Raw genomic sequence first — 24878 nt, 5'->3', positions numbered from 1 at the left:
GTTTGATTCCTGGTATCTTAATATTTGTTCATTCATGCAATATGGGCAGTGCTGGCTGGGCCAGCATTTTCTTCCCATTGCTGGTTGTCCTAGAGATTTGGTTGATCTCATCCAGGATGCATGAGGTGGTATCACCCTTAATTAACATCTAGTAATCCCCACTTCAGAAGATTGCAAATAAGTTGAGGTCAGGGTTGGCTTTGACTGAGATGTTAGTAGTTGAATAGCCAAACCAGCTTTACACTGTTGTTGCCCATGCTTGCTGACTGAATAGTTGGATGGCATCCTGGAGAGTAGCTTGTACTTGTGGAATCGGGTACAAGCAGGAGTTGACACCTCAGGAGAGGAAGAGAAAAAGAAAATGATCCCCAGAGGTTACTGTAATGTTCAAGTTATTGAATGCATTTTTGTCTAGTGTTTAAATGCTAGCAGTAATGAATTTTTTAAAATCTATTATAGGTAAAGCTGGAGATGCAAATACAGCTGCATGGGCAGCATATTACGCTCAGTATTATCAGCAACAAGCACAGCAGCCACCTGCACCTTCAAGCACCGGTCAGGGCAGTACCCCAAATTCTGCACCGGGTAAATCATCGGGTATTTTATCAGATCTTCTGGCTACACTGACAGAGTTAATTACTGCAGTTGTAAAAATCTTTGAGAACTAAGCTTGTATCTTACCCCAAAAGAAATTTCATAAGCTGACTTCTTTAGGAAGCTACCCTTAGCTGTTATTTTATCCCTGTTTCTTAAATCAGTGGCAGTATGTGCCTGAATCACTTCTCACAGAAGGTGAGAAAATCTCTCAGTAGCTTTTAGGCTTCCTATTGTTATAAACTGTCATCTTCCTTTCTTCCCTCTGGGAATTAATATCCTTGGTGTTACTATGATAATCATGGCTCTGTACTTTTACCAGCAGCTGATCCAAGCCAACCCAACCCGGCCCAGCCTCCTCAGACTGATTATACCAAAGCCTGGGAAGAATATTACAAGAAATTAGGTAAATACTTCAGGTTATCATGTCAAAACATAGGATTGATGGCAAGGAGATGCACAAAAAATGAGATAGAAAAGCTGTAGTCGTAAAAATCCTGGAAGTATTCTATAAAGTGCAGAATGTGCTTTGTGCTAGGCTGTAAGACAAATTGCAGAGATACCACATCTCTTCCCAAGTGAACAGGACATTTTTAAAAATGGCATTGGCCAGCAGCATGATTAACTTGGTTCATTGAACTGCATAATTGTGGAGCTTTGCAAATCTTGGTGCCAGAAATCTGATCTCTGACCATGGCAGCCTAAAGGAAATTCCCATTGCATAGGAAGAAGATGACACAAGAATCCTGAGCATTTCTAATCAAACACATTTCTTAACCATTCCAGTACAATTAGAAATTGTAAATTTAAAGCAATTTTTGAATACTCCCAATGCAATTTATTGTAGTTGTGATCGATCTTCAGATATTCATTCCAAAGAATAATTTTAAGCAGCCTTAGTTGTTTTTGAGGAAAATATTTTATAGTGAAGCCAACAGGTTCATACCCAACTGGAGGAGAGAGTGGTACAAAGTATAGAAGAACTGTGAATGCTGAAGATCTGAAACAGAAATTGCTGGAGAAACTCAGCAGGGTTGGCAGCATCTGTGGAGAGAATGTAGAGTTAACGTTTCTGCTCTGAAGGGTCACTGGACTCAATGATAACTCTGCTCTCTCTCCACAGATATCTGCTAGACCTGCAGAGTTTATCCAACAGTTTGTGCTTTTTTTTTTTGGAAGAATAAGTGAATTTTTCTGTGTCTTTTTTGGAATCTTTTACTTTGAAGACCCAAATTTGAAATTTTTTTAATCATTCAATACTTCTATATTTATTTCATAAAAGTTAACCACCTTTTGTTTAGGTCAACAGGGACAACCGCAAGGAGCGCAACAGGATTATACAAAAGCTTGGGAGGAATATTACAAGAAACAAAGTATGTATTGTCTCTGGAAAGCTTAATTCAAGTATGTTTGAATTTTCTGATGTAAGATCAGTGATTCAGTTCTGCATATTATTTCAGGTCAGGCAGCTCAAGCATCCAGTACGGCAGCTCAGCCAAGTGGACAGCCAGACTACAGTGCTGCGTGGGCTGAGTATTACAGACAGCAAGCGGCTTATTACAGTCAGACAAACTCCCAAGGAATTCCCCAGCATCCGCCAGCACAACAACCCCCACAGGTAAATTCCAGTAAACAATGGATTCATGATTGAAAGTGTGTTTTTGATTCAGCATGAAATAAATGTCCCTACGTGACTTCAGTGAGGCTCATCGATAACTGCAGTACACGCCGTATATCAATATCCTCATCTATTTTGATAGTTAACTGCATATTACGTTCAGAGGAACACATTTGAAGAGCATTGAATGGCATATTATTTCAATGGCTGTTCTTACATAAAGTTCCAACCCCAACAGGAAATGTGAAAAGTGGAGAGCATCTGTCGACTTTTAAGTTTAACTTTTCCTTTCACAGATAGAGGATCCTGTCCACACTCGCTGTCCTTGAAATTTTTCATGTTGGTAACCACTTGTGTATTTCTATGTATTTCTTTTGTGCAGGCCCAGTAATGTGAAGTGGAGATATTTACGTCATTTGGGGAAAAGCCTTTGTAAAATTAATGGATGCAGACGGCTTGATGAAGATCTTAATTTTGTTTTTTGGTTTAAAAAAATAGTGTTTCTTGCTATTGTCATACTTAAGAGGTAGCAAACTTGATAACCATTATTTTGTGTAGAAATGCAAATTTGGTTTGCTTTTAGTGAAACACGATAGTTTGAACATTCCAGCATATGTATTTCAATTTCTATTCAGTCACTATAGTGACGTGCTTCTGTTGTAAAATGTATTAATTCCATTGTATACCTGTTCACTTTTAAAAGAAAATGCTTGTTTTGTGCTTGACAATAAATAAAATGAAAACCCTTGTTTTGTGGGTAAGTTGGATCTATGGGTAAATACATAGTACGTTGTGTTGCACCTAATTGTAACCTGTTACAACACGGTCTGTGCATTGTGGAATTTTCTGTTGGGTCATGCTGAGACTTTGTGCATAATTCAATTCAGATCAAATATTTGCCGTAATCCACGTTCCACCATGATTTCAGTTTAGCTCATTAGTAATAACGCAAAGTTGCAAGCAGTATATCTTTTGCACAATGTTTCTATAACAACATATGAAGGTGAAATGTGATTTAATGTTTTGACTGGCATCCTTAGCTTTTGTTTGCAATTTTATGCTATATGTCTGACAAACTTTTGAGGCATTTTGTCAGTTTCTTTATATGGTCTACAATTTTTGCCATGTAAAATAGTGCCCCATAACTTTTTTTTTCTGACAGAAGGAGTTTAGGAAAGCTGATGGTAAGGTTATCAGTCCAAGTATTCATTAATGATTAAGTAGTTCCTCAAAATGACCATGGAATTGTTTTTCTAATGCGTTATGACCTGCTTTAGCTGTTTTATTTTTCACATTATTTAGTTGGAATTTTCCATTTTAAAATCTTGGAAGATGATCTGAATTGCTTCTGCATATTTTTCCCTCTATTTGAAAATGGTTGTTTCTGTGCAAAATAGATTTTTTCCCCCATGCTTGCACTTGAATATTCTAGTAGTTGCTCAGTTTAATTATGCAAAAGATGAATGCCATTGCGGTCTCTCTTTGCCACTGTATTTATTGAAGTACAGGTGTGTTCCAGCCAATGTAGAGCTAGCTCTGTAAGGGTAACCTGGCGTTTGCTATGCACCATCCTTGATTCTGTTCCTTCAAGGAGCTTTGCACTGTAAGTACACTAAAACCTTGCAAAATAGAGATGACTTACTGTGCGATAACACTTCTGAAATTGTTTTTGCCCATGTCCTTGATTTTCTTTGTCAAGAGATACATCGAAATATGAATAACAATGCAGAAATGTCCTGATCATGTATTTAGCATGTAATGCTTGTAGGAATTAAACTGATAGGATGCTATACTTGCTAGTTTTGCTGATTTTTTTTTATTATGAAAGCCTTTATGGGTAAGTATTTCCTAAACTGTATTAAATATTGTTTGAGGAATGCAGAATGGAAAGCCGTTTTAGATGGTACTGTGATAGTTTTCTTTTTAGATTTACTTGACCCATTTGGAATTTTGTTAGCTTGAAGGTAGGTAGGCCAGGAGTGTGTTGTATTGCATTGCTTTGACGTTCAACTGAATAAATGGATATGAATATCTGCCATTTATGTTGACGTGTCACATGGTGGAAGTTATTTTGGGTTTTTAAATGAGCACATTATGTATTAAATAGCAAAGTTGTCTTTTGCTGCGAATTGTACTAGAAATTGCTCACAAGTTGTAAACTGTGTAAACCTTTTGAGCATTGAATTTATTTTGCTGAGTGTGAGAATGGAGTAATGCAGTTTCTGACACGGATAATATTGTTCTGAGCAGATATCAAAAATTTCTTAAAAGGAACAACTTCTGTGTGTCACTTCTTTATTGTTTTGAACGCTTTTTGTTTGATTCACATGGAAAAAAGTTCTTGTTTGATCTTTGAAATAGTGAATTATTGTTCTGTCCATGATGTGAATTTAGATAGTGTCCATTTCTGTAACTTAGTTTCACAGCTGGCACAAGTTCACAGAACTGAATTTTGCAAACATTAAGGAAAGCCTGCTGTCTCTGGAAAGCCACAGAAAAAGTGCTCAGTAGTCCAGGCGTTGCAGGCTGCTTGTTTTTAGGCGTGGAGAGCCGAATGAGTGCTGTAACCGAGAGCCACAAGACACCTGCAGGTTAATTGTCAATGTTAGTCTTGTTTGTGCATGAAGCTCTGTCCTGAAGTCAAATGTTAAGAACCTAGACTGAAGGTTTTTGTATCTTATTTGTAACAAAAATGAAGGAAAAGAATTGTGAATTTTTATGGTGTAAATTATTTAAGTTTTGAAGTAGATAGTTTGAATATGTTATTTTCTAATGAAGGTTGTGTGATTCAGTGTTCTTAATTTGGGATTGTCAGCAAAAAAATACTGTCCATACTTGATTTGCAATCACGTATGTTGCTGTCTCTCTCTATAGGCAGATGTAGCTTTGAAAAAAGAAAAACGTTTAAAACATTTCCCTATATTGCATTCAAATTTATGCTTCACCCTGTTTCGCTATCTTTAATGAAGACTTCACAGTTGCAACAATGGACAACAGTACAGCAACCATTTTCCCGTTTTCATTGATGTCCTTGTCCATTTCAGGTCCTTTTGTCACATAGTCAAACTGACAATCTCAGCTCAACTTAATTTTAGAAGTGTGCCCTACAATAAACTTTTCACAATGGGCAGATTACGTTGTCTTGCTGTGGATTTCATTGAGCACCCCAAGGAGCTTTTAACATTTAACAACAAGGACTCGTAAGCCGATGTCATGTGTACTTGAAGAGTTTAACGTTGACAAAAATTCATGGTGAGTAATGACACCTGACCAAAAACGTATGTCCACTGAATGATGTAACCTATATATCTTTAGGATGCATCTGAATCCTTCTAAAAATACATGATTTTGTCACCTACTGACCTCCAAGCCTAACCTATAATTACATGCAACATTAGTCTTAATAAGTTGGTCCAGCTGTTTTGGTGATTCTGGTCTTATAAACTAAAGGAAATTGGGGACTCAAAATTTTCTTTGTTTTCTTTTTCTGCATTTGTCTTTCTCAAAGATTCAAGCTGAGGTGAATTTCCTGGACTGCTGGTGGCTGTCTGATATTGTTCCCCAGGGGATTATGGTTCATTAATGATCTGTTGTCTGAAGGTTGTTTCCCAGTTACGGTAGGGGTCAATTCAACCAAGCCCACTTATGCTCCCGTGTCTTTACTGTCAGCAGCAGTCAGTTCGTTGCAGTAAAGAGCAGAAAACATTTCCTCTTGTCTGTCTTCTCCCTGGTCTTTCCAAAGGTTGTCCCAGAAATTAATTGTCGAATTGTTAATAGTCACTGTATTCATAGGTTGCAAAAAGCTGTTTGGCTTAGTACAGCCCTGTGGGCCAGGAACCCACTACACTGTCAAAGTTGATAAGCAAACAGAACAATATCCAGATTTACATGTTGAGGATAAATTTGCAGAAGGCCAGTGTCAAGTTTGCTCTCTTTTTTATAGTATTTGATTTTAACAGTTGAGTTGAAGCATAAGTTGCGTTTTGCTAATGTTGAATGGAAAATGACTTTCTAAGTCCAGCTTTGAAAGCATAATTGAAGTAAACATTACAGTTGATTAGTCGAGGGAGAATTTAATTGAAAATATGTTCAATGTGTTGTTACTCTTAATGTTTTTTGTGTTCTCGGTGCAGTTTGTCTCAACATTTGTATTTCATGAAGTAATACTTTTCTCGATGTCTGTACATTAACACTAAATCCAACTGCCTCTTAATGTTTTGGATAACATTTAGAGATTATCTTTTGCAAGGGTTCACTTGAGCTTTGAAGTTGTACTCCTGTCTTGCTTCAGGCTGACGGACCTACCAATTCTGCTACAGATCTGGTCAAAGACTAGAGGTTTAAAATCTTTGGTAAAATGTTGGGAAACACCAGGGCAATGAAGTTGAATACATGTCTTGGGCAATTAAAGTATTTGGATTCATTTACTCAATTTTCTGCACTGCAATTTTAAATTGAGAAGGTCTTAAAATACCCACAATTATTGGTGTGGGTACCTTGATCTGTGGTGAGACTGGTCATTCCATTGCATTTCTCGGTCTCCATCCTGAAAGATTTCAACCCTTTACAGACTGGTTTGTTGGTTGCAGCTTCCTTTGCTAAAAGCAATAAGTATCATAGAAGTGTGGAACACAGAAGGCCATTTCTGTCATGATGACTTTGGATAAAATAAATTCAGATTTACAGAAGTTTATCATGTTCTGCTTAATATGCTGGACATTTTCAAACTGAAGTGCCAAAATACCCTTCAAACCTTGTGGTTGAGAGATTTACTAAGGACTCCTTTGGTAGTTTTGCTGAAGTTAAATTCACACTTGTGCTAGAGCTAAAATTTCAGTTGTTGCAGCTTCTAATTCTTTAAAAATGTAAGAAGCTTAAAATGCAATCTGTCTAATTCTTGACATCTTCTGCTCCTGTTAGTATATGGATTGTAGAATAATATTGGTAGAAATATATCTGTGATACCGCAGCCTTTACTTCAAGGCTTGCTGTTCTCAAGCAGGCTAAAGATAAACTGCTTGTTTTCATGTTAATAGTATAACTGTGCAGTCCACCATTCATTAAAACAGTCTATCATTGCCACAGCATGGCCAAACAACTGGGAATCCACAGTTGCTAGAGGTGGCCTATTAGAAATGGAAAGATGTAAGACTCCCTTTCGTTGGTTAAGCTAATGTACAGTAGGGCAGATTCATCCGTCTGTCATGAGTTAAGTGTTGGCCTGAGTACATCATTCAATGAACTTGTGAAAATGGTAAGACTTGGGGTTTGTTTTGTGCAGGAGATTTCTGTTATCATAAACTTCAGTTTTGAGCGCTTTTGCATGCCAAGTTAATACAGATTTGATTCACAGTCTAGGATGGTGCTCACTAAAGACAAGAAATAGTTGTGAATAATATTTGCAGGCTAAGATGTACCATTTGTGCTGTGATTATTCTGCAACTTGAGTTTTAAAACTTTTAACTCTAACTAGACCAACATGGAGAGCAAACATACATCTTAATTTCTTGTGCATCCATTCTTCAAAATGTTAGGAAAAGGATGAAATAATGTTAGTTAGAACTTAAATGAATGTAAATGATGCGTTTGGTTCTGTAATATTTCTAAATCTGCAATTTTTAATGATCCCACATGGTTCTCTCCTCTCGCAAAGCCGTTGATTAGTGAGCTCCTGTCGGTGGCCATTCTCTATGTCAGCATTACCAGAAAGCGCAACAAATTATTGAACTGTGGAACACATTGCAGTTGAGCTCTGGCTTTGTGCATCAAAGGCACATTTTCCAGATAATTGTACAATAGTCAAACACTGGTGATTTTTTTTCTTATGATATTAATTGTACCACAACCTGCTGCAACTCCCATTTGAGATTGCCCAAATCAGCGTGGACTGACTTGCAATTTACTGATTTGTGTGGCTAAGAACCTAATGTAGATTTGCCAAAAACAAGCTTTTTAACAGTGAATATTTTCAATTTAAAGACTGAAATTATATGTTGAATTTTGCCCTTTTTAAAAAAAAGTCAACACTCCAAGCTGTCCTGACTTCTGGTGAGAAATTTTGATTCTGCAGCCAAATCTCATCTTGAGGGTTTTTCTTAATGAATTAAGATTATTTTTATTTCAGTTTTTTTTTTCCTAGACTTTGGGGTGAATTGTCATTGTGGTGCTACGTACTTCCCTCGCCTTGATTACACATTTGCCAAATCTCTCTGCTGTCAGTCATAACGGAGTTTGATTCCATGGATTAAATGTGTAATTGGCAGAGACATAAGTCATGTTAAGCATCTAGCCTGGAATAGCTTTACTTTAACAGCAGTTTATAAATTAGAAAACAGCCCAACATCCTTCACAGATAAACATTAGAAATGGTGGTACAAATTTAGATATTTATCAAATCTGATTCAAGAAGCTAAGGCTCAGAGATCTCCAAAAGATAGGGAGTGATGTTACAAAACAAAGCTCACAGACCTTGAGTGAGGCCCAAATGGCTGCAATTTAATCATTTGAATGAGATAATGACTTGAAAATCTGCAGCTAAACACTTGATCTTACAGGCTTGTTTCACTTTGCTTTAAATATAACATTCTTTGAAAAAGATCAGAAAGGCATTGGACTGTTTTGTAATATATGGGCAGTGGTCTATTGTGATTTTTTTTTCACATTAGTTTTGTATCTTCTCTCACCCACACTACCAAAAAAGCACCTTCCTGTTTATGAAATCCTTTGAAATCCATAAAGTTGGAATCGCTGACTTGGGAAGTTTGAATGCTCACTTATCTGTCCATTTAGTTTTTGTGGAAAAAGCTGCTTATTTTGTGCCATATGTTGGTAATTTATTCAATAGTGCCTTGTTTAAGCTTAACTATCTACTTCATGAATTTGCTGATAAACTGTAGATTGAATCTGTAGGTATGCTTAGCTTAATCATGCAGGAAGATGATTTGATTTTCTAAAATTTTTAAAATTACTGCATCAAATGTTTTACTTTATCTTAAGTGAACTGTGTTGTCCATGAGATCTAATTCTGCATCATTGCTGGCCTGCTTGGTTCAGTAAATGATGAATGCTTGTGGAAACGAAGCCTGTTCCTGCAGCACTGACCACAACTAACCCAGAAACTTGTAGCATATTGTTCTGCTTTGCATTTGGAATTAAGGGGTTGGGTTGGTAGGGTAAGTTAAATGAAACAGTTTTACTTACCCAAAGGAAAGCTTCCCTTGTTTGCAATTATGTCTTTGGTTGATCAAAGTGCAATGATTGTAACTAATGCATTTGCCTATTTGGTGTATTAGCTAGGGGAGTTTATCCTTTTTGAGGCAAGATATGGCTACAAATACCTATGTGCAGCTAAATACTTAAAATTTGATTCATGAGCATTGCTATTCCTCCCTTTGCCCTGTTTGCCTGATGACGTACCAAGATTCAAGCTCCATGTGAAGTCAATGTAATAAATTGAGAGTCATGAATGATCAGGGATATTTTTGTCTTGATTACTGTTCTGTAGGATGGTGGACACATTTCGTACCGTATAGGATTATTTTTCTGTTCACTTTTAAATTTAGGCTTTTATTCTTTGTCAGATTATAGACCTAAGCACTTCTGACAGTGTGACCTTGCAGACACAATCCAGGCCAAATTGAATTAGTCATGACAAAATCTTCACCGGGATAACACGTGCCTGTTCAAAAGTTTGGATGATCCAGACTCCTTAACATTGGTCAGCAGCAGTCCCGGATCCCAAGGTGAGGATGACCATCACCTCCCACGGTCTAATTCTATATCAGAATTGTTGCATTTATGTTGGCAGCTTTGGATATCAGCCTTAGACTGCCACTAGTTCAAAATTGATTTTGTAGTGCATGTGGAATTTATATTTCTCTGCCTGAGCTGTCAATTTCTACATTTACACAGGTGACTGTGACTCTGGGTCACTTCAAAGATTTAATGCCTGCAAGACCAATCTGAACTTTTATTACGTGACTGCTACAATATTATTCTGAAAACATGAGCATTTAAACTTCTTTAACTGGTGCTTTTTGGACGGATTTTACCTGTTATGGGTAATTGCTTATTTGCAACATATAGCTTTTAGCAGGATTGCCAACATGAACAAAATGGCCCATGAAAAATTCACTCCGTCCTTGTCGTGCTACTTGTCTCCTTTGTTCTCTTGTCTGGATTGGCAGTTGTAGACTTTACTGCTCCTGCCCCTCCCTTCAATTAGCAATTGCCAACTACTTTTGTGCTACAGGTGTCTATAGTAGGATATGACAAATTTAGTGACACCATAATTGACGCACATCGTCTGCTTTCTCCTCCTCCCCCCGCCCCCGACCCTCCACATACAAGCACACCATCAACTTTGACCTAATTAAGATGCTAAATTACTTTATAGGAACCCAGCCAGTACTGCCACTTGTTTGAAAACCTGTTTGATCAGTGACTGAATTAGAATGCTTTACTGTCACATGTACTATTTATGTTGGATGTATTGCAACTGAATATTTGTTAATGAATTATTTTATTTGTTTACCCTTTTCACGTTTGAGGATGTGGTAGGGACTTGGTGATTTTATTACTCTAAAAACTGTATGCTTATTTTAATGTCATTGGGCTGATTAGATGCACTGTCTGTTATTTTAACGGTCAGTAAAGACTGTTGAATGATGAGATCATTACATCCCTCCACAAATTTGTTCTGTTTACAGTGCACTTCTGCAGCCTAAAATGCATTAAAACAAACATCTTTTTCAGAAGAAAATTTTTTAGTGCAGTCTGTAATTCTGTTAACAAAGGATAATCGGCATCAAATTACTTTGTATATTGTAATGAAGCATATAGGAAGATGTCTTTTGAATAGTGCACATCTTTTGAAGGCCGTTAAGCTTATTGCAGTCAGTAATTGAAGCATGTAGTATTCTTTTAGGCTTATTGGATTGTAAGAAACATTTTTAGATAATGCTGAATTTATTAAAAACCTGTTTCTGCCAAATAAGAAAACACCCTCACCTTTGAAATGAAAAATCCAGAAATGAGACTTTTTCAGCTTACGTTGCTACTACCTACCAAAACTATTAATATTACTTAGTTTATGAAAAAAAGTGTTTCAAAATGGAGGCTATTGGTATAGTTTTCTTGTACCATGTGAAGTCGCAGCTCATTGCAAATGAAGTGCAATTTTTATACTTCACAGTGCCACCCAGACCTTGAACCTTAAGTTCTGCTGCAGTACACTAAAGGTAAGCAAGAATGAAGGTGTATTATTTCAGGCTGTAAAAAGAAATTGATCAATCATTGGCCCTCTTTATAAATGCATTATCTTTATGAAACTCCACATTACTGTACAAATAAGAAGTAAATGTCAGTTTGATCAGCCAAATATTCCATAATTTGTTTTTCTAGATGATCAAATCAAAATGAGTCAACAAAAGATTTGAACTGCGGTTAATTTCAAGCTCTAAAAAAATTCTAGGAAAATGGCATTAGCCAACATCTTAAAGTCAGATTAAAACTTCTGGCATAAACCTGAAGGGTTAAGCTGCCTTTTCAGATGCATTCAGCTTTAAGATATGATCTTAACTTTTTCTGGGTTTGGATTAAAGGTTTTCTGCATACAACCATGAACTTTAGATGTTTGGTTGGATAATTATTAGTTTAAACTATTGTTAGCTTGCAGGAGAAATGACAACACTCATATTTTGGAGATTAAACTTCGTGTTGTGCGCTGTTTAACTGTTCAAACAAACATTTGTTTAGATCTTAGTTTGTGTTGGATATCTGATTTCTATCATTAAGAACGCTTAGTCAAACTTAAATGTATACAGCTTTGAAATGCATTTGTTGTTGTGAAGGCATCTTTGGATAAATAGCTAGTATTTTACAATATATTTTTAGATATCTAGGGAAAGGAAAAGCTGTTCAATTTGTTCTTGTAGGATGAACTATACTTTTGTGTTGGCATGGATTGGTACACCTTGTCTTATTTTAACCCTCTGCCATTTTGTCATGAAAGGCCTTGGCTGCTTTGCCTAATACATCAATTTCCAAAAATGACATAAGGAAATATCAGATATTTTGCATAAGTACAAAGAAGGAAGCTTACATATTTTGCTGGTGCATTGCACAACAGCTAGTTAGTTGGTTCTTGCTGTTTATACCATGGGAGCTTGAAGCTGTTTATTTGTAAATAGCCAGGGAAGAGGGTTAAAATATCTGCAATAATTTGCACTGCTCTACCTTCAGGCAGACAATTGCATCTTAAAGGATGTGAGGTGTGGTGTTATTTTTGGCCTGGTTTATTAATGTAGAATTAGAGTGTTCTGGCAGGTTTTTTTTGTGGTCTATTTACCATATTAAAATGCATAAAATATCTTGCTTCAAAATCAGATTAGAATTCCAGGTGTTCACTGCGCGGTTATTCAGTGGAATTCATGTGCCTTTTTTCAAGAGTGAATCTTGCATTTCTAGAGGTTAATTACCTTTGTATTTTAATCAGAAAATCTTGGGGGTTTTTATGCAAAATGCCAACCTGCTTATCTCTTGGCAATTTTTTTTTTCAAAAGTACTCAAAATATGGTGCCTTCGTTCTTATACAGTGCTGAAGAGCTAGCTGCCAGCACCCGATTCATAGGTCATAGGAACAGGTCCTGAGATAGTTTCTGCCACTATGGAGGACTTCTTTGCGTTCATCCTTTGAACTGATGAACATAAACCATACAATGGCTCTCTGTATAAGGTAACACTTCTTGAGGGACATATGTCATTCATATGTAGGGAATTAAATATTTTGCACAAACTGTTATTTAAAGTGGGAGGCATGCTGTCAGAATCTTTGGCTTATGCACTTGTTTCTATTTGCATACAAATGCTAAAATAAGCACACTTTCTGCACGCTGGAACTATATTTCAGGACATCCATTTAATACTGCTAAACTTGATGTGTTCATTGCTAGGTTTCCCTATGCCATCACTTGGATTTCTTTTTGCTATTTTTGACTTTCCTACAGAAAATCCAGTTTAATATATAGTCTTGAATTAAATTATTGTCAATGAAGGACTCAAATGTACGTGCATTATAATTTTGATGCTATATTTCAAACTGATCAAATTGAGTTGAGGTACAAAGTATAGTTTAATCATTATCTCTTACTTGTTTAATGTAAATACATAAATCCCCAGATTTAGAATTTTTTCACTTTCTAGTGAGCCTGTTTGTAGACCTTGTATCTTTGCGTACGTGAGTCAGATTTTTAAAATTCCAGATTTTGCCTCCCTAAAACAATGTTGGATGCATTTGTTTTGCTTGCTTTTTAAAATGCTGAGAAGCTTTTGATTCAGAAAAATCTGCAGAAGCGAATGTTTACATTAACAGAAAACTGTACTTAAATTGTGAAGTTAGTTTCTGCATAGAGCAGTCTTCGTTAACCCAATGTAGAATGTTAAAGCAGACAGAACCTGTGTTTGAGTTAGAGGATAGTGTATATCAGGATTTGACTGCAGGTTTTTGCTGTTGTCCCTGTTCAGTACTTTTAACATTGGCACTGCTAGATAGGTTTCCTGCATATTTCTTTTGCATGTTTCTTTTACACATGGCTTTTGAGATGGATTAGCTATTATCTCGAAGAAAAAAATTCTTCAGAAAATGTGCATTGCTGGAGAAGACTACTGAGCAGATTTTGGGCTTGCAGTGATTGGAGAAAGGGATATCATACAGATTTGGAGCTGAAGTATAAGGTAACTTCACTGACGGGAAAAAAAATGCTGCTTAAGAATGATCCGGATGTGTTGGCACTCGTTTTTTGTTTTTCTGATAATGTTAAATGATTTTAGTGTGAATTAAAATGTAAAGATTTTGAAATTATAAATAAAGTTTGAGATGCACAAATGATTGTTTTTTTATTATTGTGTCCATCAAATATGGGTGTGGCAAGATTGGGTTTCAGAAATATACATTTTGTTGGTTATGAGAAGAAGTCAGCTCCATGTTAAAATGCACATGATTGCAAACCAAATTGCTCGATCTCTTACTTTTTCACTCCCTCTTCATTAATTAATGACCCCCCCCCAACCCCGTTACCTCCCCTTTTGATTTGTTAAGAATGTAAATAATGTCGTATTAGCATCAGAATCAACTGAGGTGGTCCTGACTTGGTGTTAAGGAATCTGTGTGGGAAATCTGATTACACTTTTCTCCACCCTAGTTCAGGACTGCAGTGGCCATTTTGCTGTTTACCTGCCCTGAAATGAGCTGACTTGCACATCACAAGGTTTATTCGAAGACTGCATGCTGTTTGCCAATTAGTAACATGGCACATTCAGTTGCCCAGTCAAAAGCTTGTGGTTGCAGGGGCCCTTTTGAGACCTGAATATGATCTTTGACACTAATTTTGTCTGTCCTTTTAGTTCAGCGTTAAAGAGTGAAGGCATGGAATTCCTTGTATTCTGGCCTAAAACCATCAACCTTACTAAAAAGATCTGGTTGCATGTGTAAAATAAATATTTGAATAACAATAAAAGCTGAGTGCAATGTGGTACTGAGGGTGCTTGCTCTTTCAACTAATGTGAAAGATCCTATATAATGAACGGGCATTATACCTGGAAAAAGGGGATATGACCACCCTTTGTAGAGCCAGCATATCCATTTAATCTTAAATGTGCTGGTGAGCCACCACCATGAAATTATGCTGTGTACTTGATGAAGATATACCTGTAGGGATGTTGGTAAGAGTTCCACTATTTCTAGTTTTACCCAGTGATGAAGGATGTCGATATGACGTTCGGAAGAGGATGTTGTGGTGTTTTACTTGAATGTGATATTATCACCATACCCTTGATCCCCTTTTCTCCATAAGATACAGCTTGTGAATTTTATGCTGCTGTCTGAGAAAGTGCTGTGATGTGGAAACGCAAGTATGAGAGACTGAGTAGGGAAGTCCGCATTATCCATAAGCTTCAGTTGTATAACTAAGTTTTACTGTAGTTATGAATACAAGATGGGATTAGCCTCTTGAATACAATATGATGCATAGCGGAGGGGCGTGATGGATGACCTCAAAATATTAACTTAGAAAAAAACCTCTGCAACTTTTCGGTAAACTGTATCTGTTGCAGCAAGAATCAAAAGATCATCTGTTCGTTGCTGTCTCCTTTGCCACATGTGAGCGTTGGTGACTACTTTGGCAGCGTCAGCATGATCGAAGCAGAATGCAAAATCTCTTGGGTTAGTGCTGATTCTGTAGGTGCTGCTGGAACCTAACCAGTGCTGCCAAAGATGCAAGTCAACAGCTGACCTTTGAAGCCCTTTGTAGTGTTGAAACAAAGTAAAAATAAGAAGCACATTGTTTTGTTTCAAAGTCGATTTTAAATGGTATCTGAAAATACAGTTGAGCAGGAGTTCAGCTTACAAAAAAAAAGTACATTCTGCATGAAGAGTATTTCTGAGGACCACAAATTGTCTAGCATGCAATTTGTGATGCCTCTCGGGCCCATCGGCAAGTTGTGTGTAGGAGCTTCTTTGTCCATAGTCCAGTTTGTATGTAAGGCTTCATGGTAATCTCTACAGTGATAAAATAAGACCCATTTTCTATATGTAGACAAACCCAAATTACTGCTTCGAATATAAACGAGTAGTTGTCATGTTGAATTTAATTCTTAAACAAAACCCCTAAAAACTTCTGTATGTAAAGTTTGAGTTTTCATGATGGACAATTCTAACAATGATATTAAAACCAACATTTTACTTATGATTGACCCAAATTGTGATTGATAAATAAGTTAACATTGGGTTAATTTTTTTTGAAATTCATGGATACAATACTGATTTCTAAGTGGGCTCTGCTGTTAACAATAATGTGCAGATATGATAGCATCTGTTAAATAACATCACAAGATAGTTTTAAAGGACTAAAACTGATCAAATAAAAGCAGTAAGTAAGCTTCATGCAGTTTTCTAGGCTATGAAATAACCATGAGAGGAATGACGATCAACACTACAGCAATTTTTCCAAGGACAGGAGCTTTTTGAAAATTTTGGCCCCATTAGAGGGGAAAGATGGATGAAGTAAAGGTTGAGACAGAAAGGAAATTCCAGCAGATTTAGTAGTCATCAGCTAAAAGAGAACAGAAAATTCAAGAAATTAGTTGCCATTGAAAGAAAAGCTGGAAGTTTAAGCATGAGTTAACTTGGGGGTTGTGTGTGTGTGTGGATGAGTTCACAAGTTTCTTGCTTTTAGAAAAATTGTCTGTGCAAACTTAATTCTTACTTTCAATGGTGAGAATGCAAGTGCTAGCAGCTGTTCCTTTGGTGTTCACAGCTTTGCACATGTATTCTCCTTCGTCTTCAGGAAAGGTTTCAGGTAGGTAAAGGCAGTAAGTTTCTCCTCTTTCAATATATTGATAGTCCTCGCAGTCTTGCAACATTTCACCCTCAAACCACCATGTGACCCCTGGTGCGGGTTCTCCCAGGATTTTCACAGTGAACCTTACAGGCTCTCCATCCACAACAGATGTATTCTTGAGGGGTTTCTTGAACCATGGAGCGCCAGACCGAATGAGTTCATCATTGTCATCCTCACAGGTTGATCCATTAACAATGCTGCCTTCTTCCTCCTCCTCTTCGTCCCCTTTCTGCAAGTTGGAAGTTAGGAAAATTAAATGTCTAGATCATTCTATTAGAATATATTTAGTTTTATAGCACTGAGGCCTTTGGCTCATCCTGTCCACATGAGTCATTAAACATACGTCTGTTTAAAATTCTAGTTTCCAGCCCTTGGCTCATAACCTTGTATGCTGTGGTTTTTCAAGAGATACCTGAATAGTTCTTAAATGTCTTCAAGGTTCCCATATCTGCCACCCTTTTTTTTGGCTGAATGTTCCTAGTACTCTAATGGCCTTATTCGTACCTTAAAACTTCTTTGCCTCTGTGATTCCTCTACTAAAGAAAGGTTTTCCCCTCCCCACCTTCAGCTTTCTCTGCACTACGGAAAACAGCCCCAGCCTATCTAATCCAGCTGAATCGCTCTAGGTCAAGCAAAATCTTGGTGAATCTCTTCTGCTTCCTGTCTTGTGCAATCACAAGCTTTCTTTTGTGTGGCAACCGGGACTGCACTCACCACTTCAGCTGTAGTCTAATAACTACCTTGCTCTTGTATTCATTGCCTTGACTAATGAAGGCAAGTATCCCACATGCCTTCTACACCACCTTATCTACCTATTATGTTGCCTTCAAAGGTCTATTGACCTGCACACCAAGGTCCCTTTGATCCTCAGTATAGAGTTCTACTGTTATCCATCATATATTTCCTTGCCTTCTTAGTCTTCCCAAAATGCACCACTTCACACTTTTTAGGACTAAATTCCATTTGTCACTGTTAAGTCTATATGAGCTACTCTCCTCATTAATTACCACACCATTTTCATGCCTGCAAACTTATTGATCATACCTTCTACATTTAAATAGCTCATTAAAATACACAATCAACAGTAAAGGACCAGCAGCAAACTGAGTTATTGGGACATGGGTTTCCAGTCACAAAAAAAACTCTGACCATCACCCACTGTTTCCTGCCACTAAACCAATTCTGGATCCAAATGGCCTTGGATACTAAGGGTCTTCGCTTCCTAACTGGTGCCATGGAGGCCATGGTCAGAAGCCTTATAATAAACCATGTAGACTAGGTCACGCTTGCTCATCTCATCTGCACATGTAGGCACTTTCTCTTGAAATTCAATCTGATTTGTTAGACATGATCTGCCCCTTTATAAAGCCATGCTGACTATCCTTCATTAATCCCTGTTTCTCCAAGTGGAGATTAATTCTGACCTTCAGATTTTTTTCAAACAGATTCCCTGTTACAGGTGACAGACTCACTGGCCTGTAGTTTTCTGGTTTGACCCTACCATTCTCAAGTTTTGCAATAGCTGTCCTGTGACCAGAAAGAATTTGAAAGCTTGCGTTCAAGGCCCTGCAACCTTCTCCCACAGCAGCCTGGGCATTTATCCAATTTTAAGCATGCTAACACTGCCAATGCCTCTTCAATACTAACTGGTTCAACTATATCACAGTCCCCTGTCCCTGACTTCTAAACACGTTCTGTGTCATGTATACAGATGCAAGATACTTGTTTCAAACCTTAGCTATACCTCCACACAGGTTGGTACGTTGATCCTACACTTTGCCTGGTTCATTCTGTTGCCTCCGATATTTGTCAGAAACCTTTGGATTTTCCTTTATTTTTGTTTTATTCATTCGTAGGATATGCTAGCTAAGGTAGCATTTATTACCCATCCGTAATTACCCAGAGGGCAACTAAGAGTCGTCAACATTTGCTCTGTGTCTGGAGTTGGAGCAGTAGGGATGACAGTTTACTTCCCAAATGATATTAACAAACCAAATGGGATTTTTCAACAAATGATGATAAATTCATGACCAACACTAGACTTTTCCAGATTTCTACTGAATTCAAATTCCACTAGCTGCCATGGTGGAATTCAGACCTAGGTCCCCAGAACATTACCTGGGTCTCTGTATTAACAGTCTGTTGATAATTCTTTGTGTCCCTTCTTTGTTATCCTAATTTATTTTAAAACTCCCTGCATTTTCTGTACCCTAGGTCACCTATTGTTTTCAGCCTTTGGCACCTATCCTAAATTATTTTCTAACTCTTCCATTATCTAGTCCTGTATGTTCCGTGGCATCTAGTGTTTTGTACTTGTTGGTTCCTTCACCTTTATGAGAGTATTCTAGCCCTGCACTCATACTTCTGAATGCTTTCCACTGCTGTGATGTGAATTGGCCTTTCCCCATTTCATAACTTTTATTTCTGGTCTATCTCTGTCATGAGTAATCATATTAAGACTTAGTGAATTATGCCAGATCAACCAATTGCCTGGTTTGCTTTCTTAGAATGAGGTCCAACACCTCTTGCTTGTAAGACTTCCTTACTTGTTGATTTCAAAAGCTCTCATGGACACATTGCAAGATCTTCAGACCCTGAAGCCTTTCAGACCTTGTCTATCCCAGTTAACGTTTGAGAAATTTAAATTCCCCTCGTGTGTCGTGTTGTTTTTACCATCCTGAAACTTTCTTGCGTATGTCTTTCTCTGACTACTTAGGGGCCTATAGTGCACCCCTAGTATCAGGATGATGATAGGAGCATTGAAAATCAGAGCATGGATAGGCCGTTCTTTGTGATCACAGTTGATTGTTGGACTCCATACCCTATTGTCCCTTTAGCCCCTAGTATTTTAACTTTTTCTTGAAAGCAATCAATGTTTTGGTCTCAGTGATAATGGGAACTGCAGATGCTGGAGAATCCAAGATAATAAAATGAGAGGCTGGATGAACACAGCAGGCCCAGCAGCATCTCAGGAGCACAAAAGCTGACATTTTGGGCCTAGACCCTTCTTCAGAGAGGGGAATGGGGTGAGGGCTCTGGAATGGTCTCATTTTTGGTCTCAACTTTCTGTGGCAGACATTTCCACAGGTTCGCCACTGAGTGGAAAATAAATTAGATCTGTAGAACTCCTACAGTGCAGGAAGGGACCGTTTGCTTGATAAATTCCATTGCTAATCCACCTCACTTGCACATCCCTAGATATTATGGGGCAATTTCCCATGGCCAATCCACCTAATCTGCACATCTTTGGATGGTGGAAGGAAACTGAAGCACTCAGCAGAAAAGGGTGATAATGCAAACTCCTTCACAGTCACCAAAAGCTGGAATCAAATCCAGGTCCATGGTACTCTGCAATAGCAATGTTAACCACTGCCACCCGTATCCTTAAACTGTGATCCCTGGTACTGGACTACCTGGTCATCTGGAACATCCTTCCTGTGTTTACTGTTTAGTCCTTGTAGAACTTTATCAATACCTTTCCTTGAGATTTACACTGCTGTCATTTTTTTGAACATCCATGAATATAGTCCTGACTAATCCAGTTTCTCCTCATATCAGAACATGACCACAGTATTCACAATGATTGGAATAGGAAAAGTCTGAAATTTAATGTTTCATTGAAAGTTTCACTCTTTCGCAACAATTACAGTGCTTCAGAATAGTAAATTCCTTTACATGGTTATATTGCCATCTTTAGGGTGAACTGTTGAACTAGGGCCCAACTACTTGTTGCACTGCTACAAGATCTCAAAGAACATATTTTGAAGAATAGCAGAGGAATTATCCAGTGTGTCCTCAGATTTAAAAGTCAGCATGAAAGTTTAATCACATTCATTTGCTTTTTTCTGGAAGCATGGCATAGACAAATGGACTGCTGCTTTTCCTGCATAATTACTTGCATGTCAACAATGCAAAATTGGTGTAAATGTTTTGGAGCATTTAAGATGAATATAGAACTTAAACATTTTGTCAGTTGCTAATTTGCTATCACTTCCTGTATTCTGATTTACCCTTGCCTTCTATTTTCAAAACCTCTCTGGTTCAGAACTTTGGGACACTGCAGATTTATCATTGGCCCAACAGATCAATGTCAGCATTTATTCCCCATTCCAGTTAACACTAGCAACAAAATCCTATTTTTACTGTTGCTTGTCTAACTTCCCCTTAAACTGAGTTTGAATAATGCCATGTTATAGCCAGTTCCATATTTTGGATAAGGAAATTCGCGTTTGCATTTAACTTTCTAGTGACTTTCGGATGGCCCCTGGTTTTGGTTATCTTTGCAAATGGATAAAAATGTCCTCTATCCACCTTATCAACCCATTTAACCATCAAAATCTTGCAACATAATAAGTTAGCCTAAGTCAGCAACAAGACAGCCACCGTTTCATTCACTCAGATATGATACTGATTGGATATGTTTTTGAAAATTATCTTAAAACGGTACCTTTTGCAGTGCTGCATCAATTTCCTTTTGCTCAAATTGCATCCGTTGAAGTTTTTGCTCTTCAATTCTTCTCCTTTCTTCTTCCTCTCTTGCTTTAGCCATTTGCTCAAAGCGAGCTCGCATGTCAACTTTGTGTGTAAATGGAGCGTCATCTCTTTTAGGCTCCTTTGTGACCTCTTCTGTTTCTTCCTGCAAGTATAAAACAACTAAATTTGTTGACTGTTGACCTTAATTTATCATATTGCAGGCTGAGCAACGCAATAGCCTTACTGTCTGCTTCCCTAAAATTTCATCTCCCTGTTTACCAAAAGTCATTTCTCCATGATGTAGCAAAATCATTTCCAAAGACACTCAATCTTCAAAATTTCTCCTCATCTGACTTAAATTGACATTTAAGCGACTGCTGGACATGCACATGGACAACAGTGAATTGAGGGGAATGTAGGTTAGGTTATTTTATTTTTGGATTAGGATTAATCCACGGCACAACATCGTGGGCCAAAGGGCCTGTACTGTGCTGTACTTATCTATGTTCTCTGTTCTATGATAAATGGGCAATCCCTTACTTTGAAACATTGATTCTTTGTTCTGGATTCTTCTGCAGATGGAAAACATCCTTTCTGCTTGCACATTGTCAAAAGCCATCAGGATTAGATTAGATTAGATTCCCTACAGTGTGGAAACAGGCCCTTCAGCCCAACAAGTCCACACCGCCCTTGAAGCATCCCACCCAGACCCATTCCCCTATAACCCACACACTCCTGAACACTACGGACAATTTAACATGGCTGATTCACCCAACCTGCACATCTTTGGACTGTGGGAGGAAACCAGAGCACCCGGAGGAAACCCACACAGACACGGGGAGAATGTGCAAACTCCACACAGACAGTTGCCCAAGGCTGGAATCGAACCTGGGTCCCTGGCGCTGTGAGGCTGCAGTGCTAATCACTGAGCCACCGTGCTGCCCCAATATTATGTTGAAATCAAGTTGTGTCGTACTTTTTTAAATTCTAAGCGATTCAAGCCTTGCATTTCTTGCATTTCCTCAGCAAACAGCCTGCCCGTTCCAGCACTTAATCTAGTGATTTTGAAAACAGTCTCCCAACAGCAAATGTAGCAGCAAACTTAAGCACAAGAAGAACATAGATTTGCTGATCGTTTAATCATAACTATGTGAAGTGAGGGATAAATATTGACGAAGTGCTAGGGAAACGCTCCTTAAAAATTAGGGTGGCACTGCATCCACCTGAAGGGACAATCAGCATCTTGTTTAAAGACTTCCAATAGTAGTTTCTTCTGTTCCTTAAGAAATTATCCTGTCTACATCATTGTTCAGAGACAACCACATTGCTGTGACCTGGAGTGGCATGTTGCCCAGAAAAGGCAAGGGTGAGAGAGATGGATATTTGCCATGGACCAGCTTTTCAATTCTAGATCTTTTATGTAATTCCGATATCATAGTCTGCCCTGGTGGGCTTTGAGCCCATGTTTGCAAAGCATAAGCAATCTGAAACCTCAGGCTAGACTACTGCCATTGCCACAATTTATCACCTTCTCCATCAGTTATTGCAAACTGTGACTATCCTCACAGAATCAAGACAGAGACTGGTGGACCGGACAAACACATCACAGATGAACTTTAATGCAGAGAAGTGGGAAGTGCACCTTAGGACTACAAGCATTCTAAAAGGTCAATGGTTATTGACTTTAGCAGAGAGCTGGCTTAGTCACTCGCCACCTAATCTGCCTGGACCACAGAGTATCATCATGTCCTGCTTTCCTCAACCAAATTGGCTCACTGTTACAGGACAGAGCTAAGCAATTATCCCATCCCATCAAAGCTATGCCGTAGTGCTGCATTCGGTTTTGGATGGTGAACAAATAACTGACTGGAGGAGTAGGTGCCACTGTCATCCCCACCCAGAATGATGGTGTCCAGCACATAAGTGCAAAAGACAAGGCTAGGATATTTGCAACCACCTTTAGACTTGTGCTTCAAACCTAAGTGGCCCAAAGCCCAGTTGTTCCAATACAATTACAACACTAGTGTTTAGCTGGCAATGTGGGAAGCTGGCCAGCTGTCCTCTCCACAGAAATAATCCATCCAATCCATTTAATTATTACTCCACGCTGTTCAGTTGCAGTCTTCATTAGTGTCATAGCATTGGACTAGCCACAGTCAGTAGCAGCTATTCCAATTCATGAATGTTTTCTTTCCAAGAAAACAATGTGAACATCCGACACTTTCTCCAACGTGACTGAGAATGCTGTTGGAAATTACAGTTTCAAATCAAAGGGAGATAAGGTGGAGCTGTGGTCAGCTTGCAGAGTGAAGAATCAAATGTTTATGATAAAAATGGGTACTGAAATTAATGTAGAGGGAATTGTGACTTTTAAGGCAGCTACTGGGAATATGCATTGGAGGCCATGTCAAAATGACATCAAATCGAATGGATTTGGAGCCTGAGGTATGCCAGATTCCAGATAAGATGTACTGTTACCATTGACATATAATTGTTAAACCGTTTGTTACTCACTCTTAAAAATGTAGTAATCTCATTACTATGTAGCCACCATAATCAAAGAGGGCCATAGGCTGATTTCTCAGAGATGACTGGTCAAGGTTTAACCTGAGGATCACCAGGCCTCCAGCAAGAGCTGAGGTTGAGAAGATGGGCCCTTGATGGTAACTTCAGTCCATGTATAAATTGAACTTGAGTAATACCAGCAATAACGTGCTCATCAGTGGTCAGTTTGGGGTTCCACCAGGCATGCTGAGCTCCAGACCTCACCAGTCTTGCTTTTTGCATTGACGAAAGAACTGAGTTTAAGGTGAAGTGAAAGTGACTGTTCTTACCATCAAGTGTGAGAGCGAGGAGCCTCAGCAAAACTGAAGACAGTGAGAATCTGAGAGAAGTGTTGTGTGCATGTGGGATTCCTCGTGTGATTGTGGAAGTCCCAGACCATCATTGCAGAAGTTCCTTAAGCCCAACCGTCTTCAACTGTTTCACTGGTGACTGATTCCTCCATAATGATTCATGATTGTCTTCCATTAGTCAGGACTGAAATTGCTGTTAGCATACCATGTGTGACATTGATCTGTGAATGTGACTGAAGGATTAGCTCTCCCCTGACCACCCCATTAAAAAAAGGATAGGATGCCCTGCTGTACCTCTCCATGACCCTGCAGACCCATGCCTGAACTGTCATGCCACTATCCTACATTCAGCCCAGAGTGAGCAGAGATGTCTAGGAATATTAGGAATACAAAAGTCTTAATATGCCATGACAAACCCTTTTTTCTTTGGAATCACTACATTGTATGAGCAGTGTCTGATGCAGACGTAGACTCCCTGGTTTACGCTTAAAGCCCCTCATAGTTTCCAAACACTTGTCTAAATCTCTCCTTAAGTTCATTTAGAGCAGTGAAGTTTATGAGCAGGTTGTCTTTTTAATTGAATTAGATTCAACTGTCACGTATTCACATGAGTACGGTGAAAAGTTTACAAGTTGCCACTTGCAGCACCATCTTAGGTATAAAGGTACCTAGGTATGGATTCTTGAGTACAAATACTTTGGGGAAAATATTTAGAAAAATAAAGGCAACACAGCATCAGATTTTTGAGTTTGTGTTCTGCATACTACCATATTTATTGACTTCAGCTCCTCAACTTGAAAGGGTGAGATTTCAAAGTTTATTAATTTAGGAGTTCAATAGTTGCAGATTCTCACTTGAGTACAAAATCATGACTCAATGATTCACTCCTTTCCTATGGCATTGATATTAATGACTGAACCTTTTCCTGAAACATCCAGTGCC

At 38.2% G+C, this 24878-nt stretch overlaps 2 protein-coding genes across 19 annotated transcripts in view; one reads left to right on the top strand and one right to left on the bottom strand.

Annotated features, from left to right (window-relative positions):
* fubp1 (far upstream element (FUSE) binding protein 1) overlaps positions 1-14087 on the top strand; it is a 43550-nt gene extending 29463 nt beyond the window's left edge. The window contains exons 17-23 of one of the 11 annotated variants that reach the window (XR_009446085.1): positions 460-597; positions 917-1000; positions 1896-1967; positions 2055-2212; positions 9793-9954; positions 11406-11451; positions 12808-14086. Coding sequence is in view for 7 of the 11 variants with exons in the window: in XM_048539903.2 (XP_048395860.1) it covers positions 460-597; positions 917-1000; positions 1896-1967; positions 2055-2212; positions 9793-9852 (512 nt within the window). In the remaining 4 variants the exon portion in view is untranslated. Of the gene's footprint in view, positions 1-459; positions 598-916; positions 1001-1895; positions 1968-2054; positions 2213-2594; positions 4005-9792 lie in introns of those variants that run through there. The other 10 variants (XR_009446083.1, XR_009446082.1, XR_009446084.1 and 7 more) reach the window with 10 other exon arrangements.
* A 1462-nt stretch (positions 14088-15549) lies between these two features.
* Positions 15550-24878, bottom strand: part of nexn (nexilin (F actin binding protein)) — a 98536-nt gene continuing 89207 nt past the window's right edge. For 6 of the 8 annotated variants that reach the window (XM_048538605.2, XM_059648130.1, XM_059648133.1 and 3 more), the window contains 3 exons: positions 21056-21244; positions 16474-16837; positions 15550-16320 (listed from right to left, as the gene is read on the bottom strand). In XM_048538605.2, coding sequence (XP_048394562.1) covers positions 16307-16320; positions 16474-16837; positions 21056-21244 — 567 coding nt within the window. In that variant the 3' untranslated portion in view covers positions 15550-16306. Of the gene's footprint in view, positions 16838-21055; positions 21245-24878 lie in introns of all 8 variants that reach the window. The other 2 variants (XM_059648131.1, XM_059648134.1) reach the window with 1 other exon arrangement.

The sequence above is a fragment of the Stegostoma tigrinum genome, chromosome 8 (genome assembly GCF_030684315.1).
Source record: "Stegostoma tigrinum isolate sSteTig4 chromosome 8, sSteTig4.hap1, whole genome shotgun sequence".
Lineage (NCBI taxonomy): Eukaryota > Metazoa > Chordata > Chondrichthyes > Orectolobiformes > Stegostomatidae > Stegostoma > Stegostoma tigrinum.
Note: the sequence above shows the minus strand (reverse complement) of the source record. Positions and strands in the feature narration are given on the sequence as shown.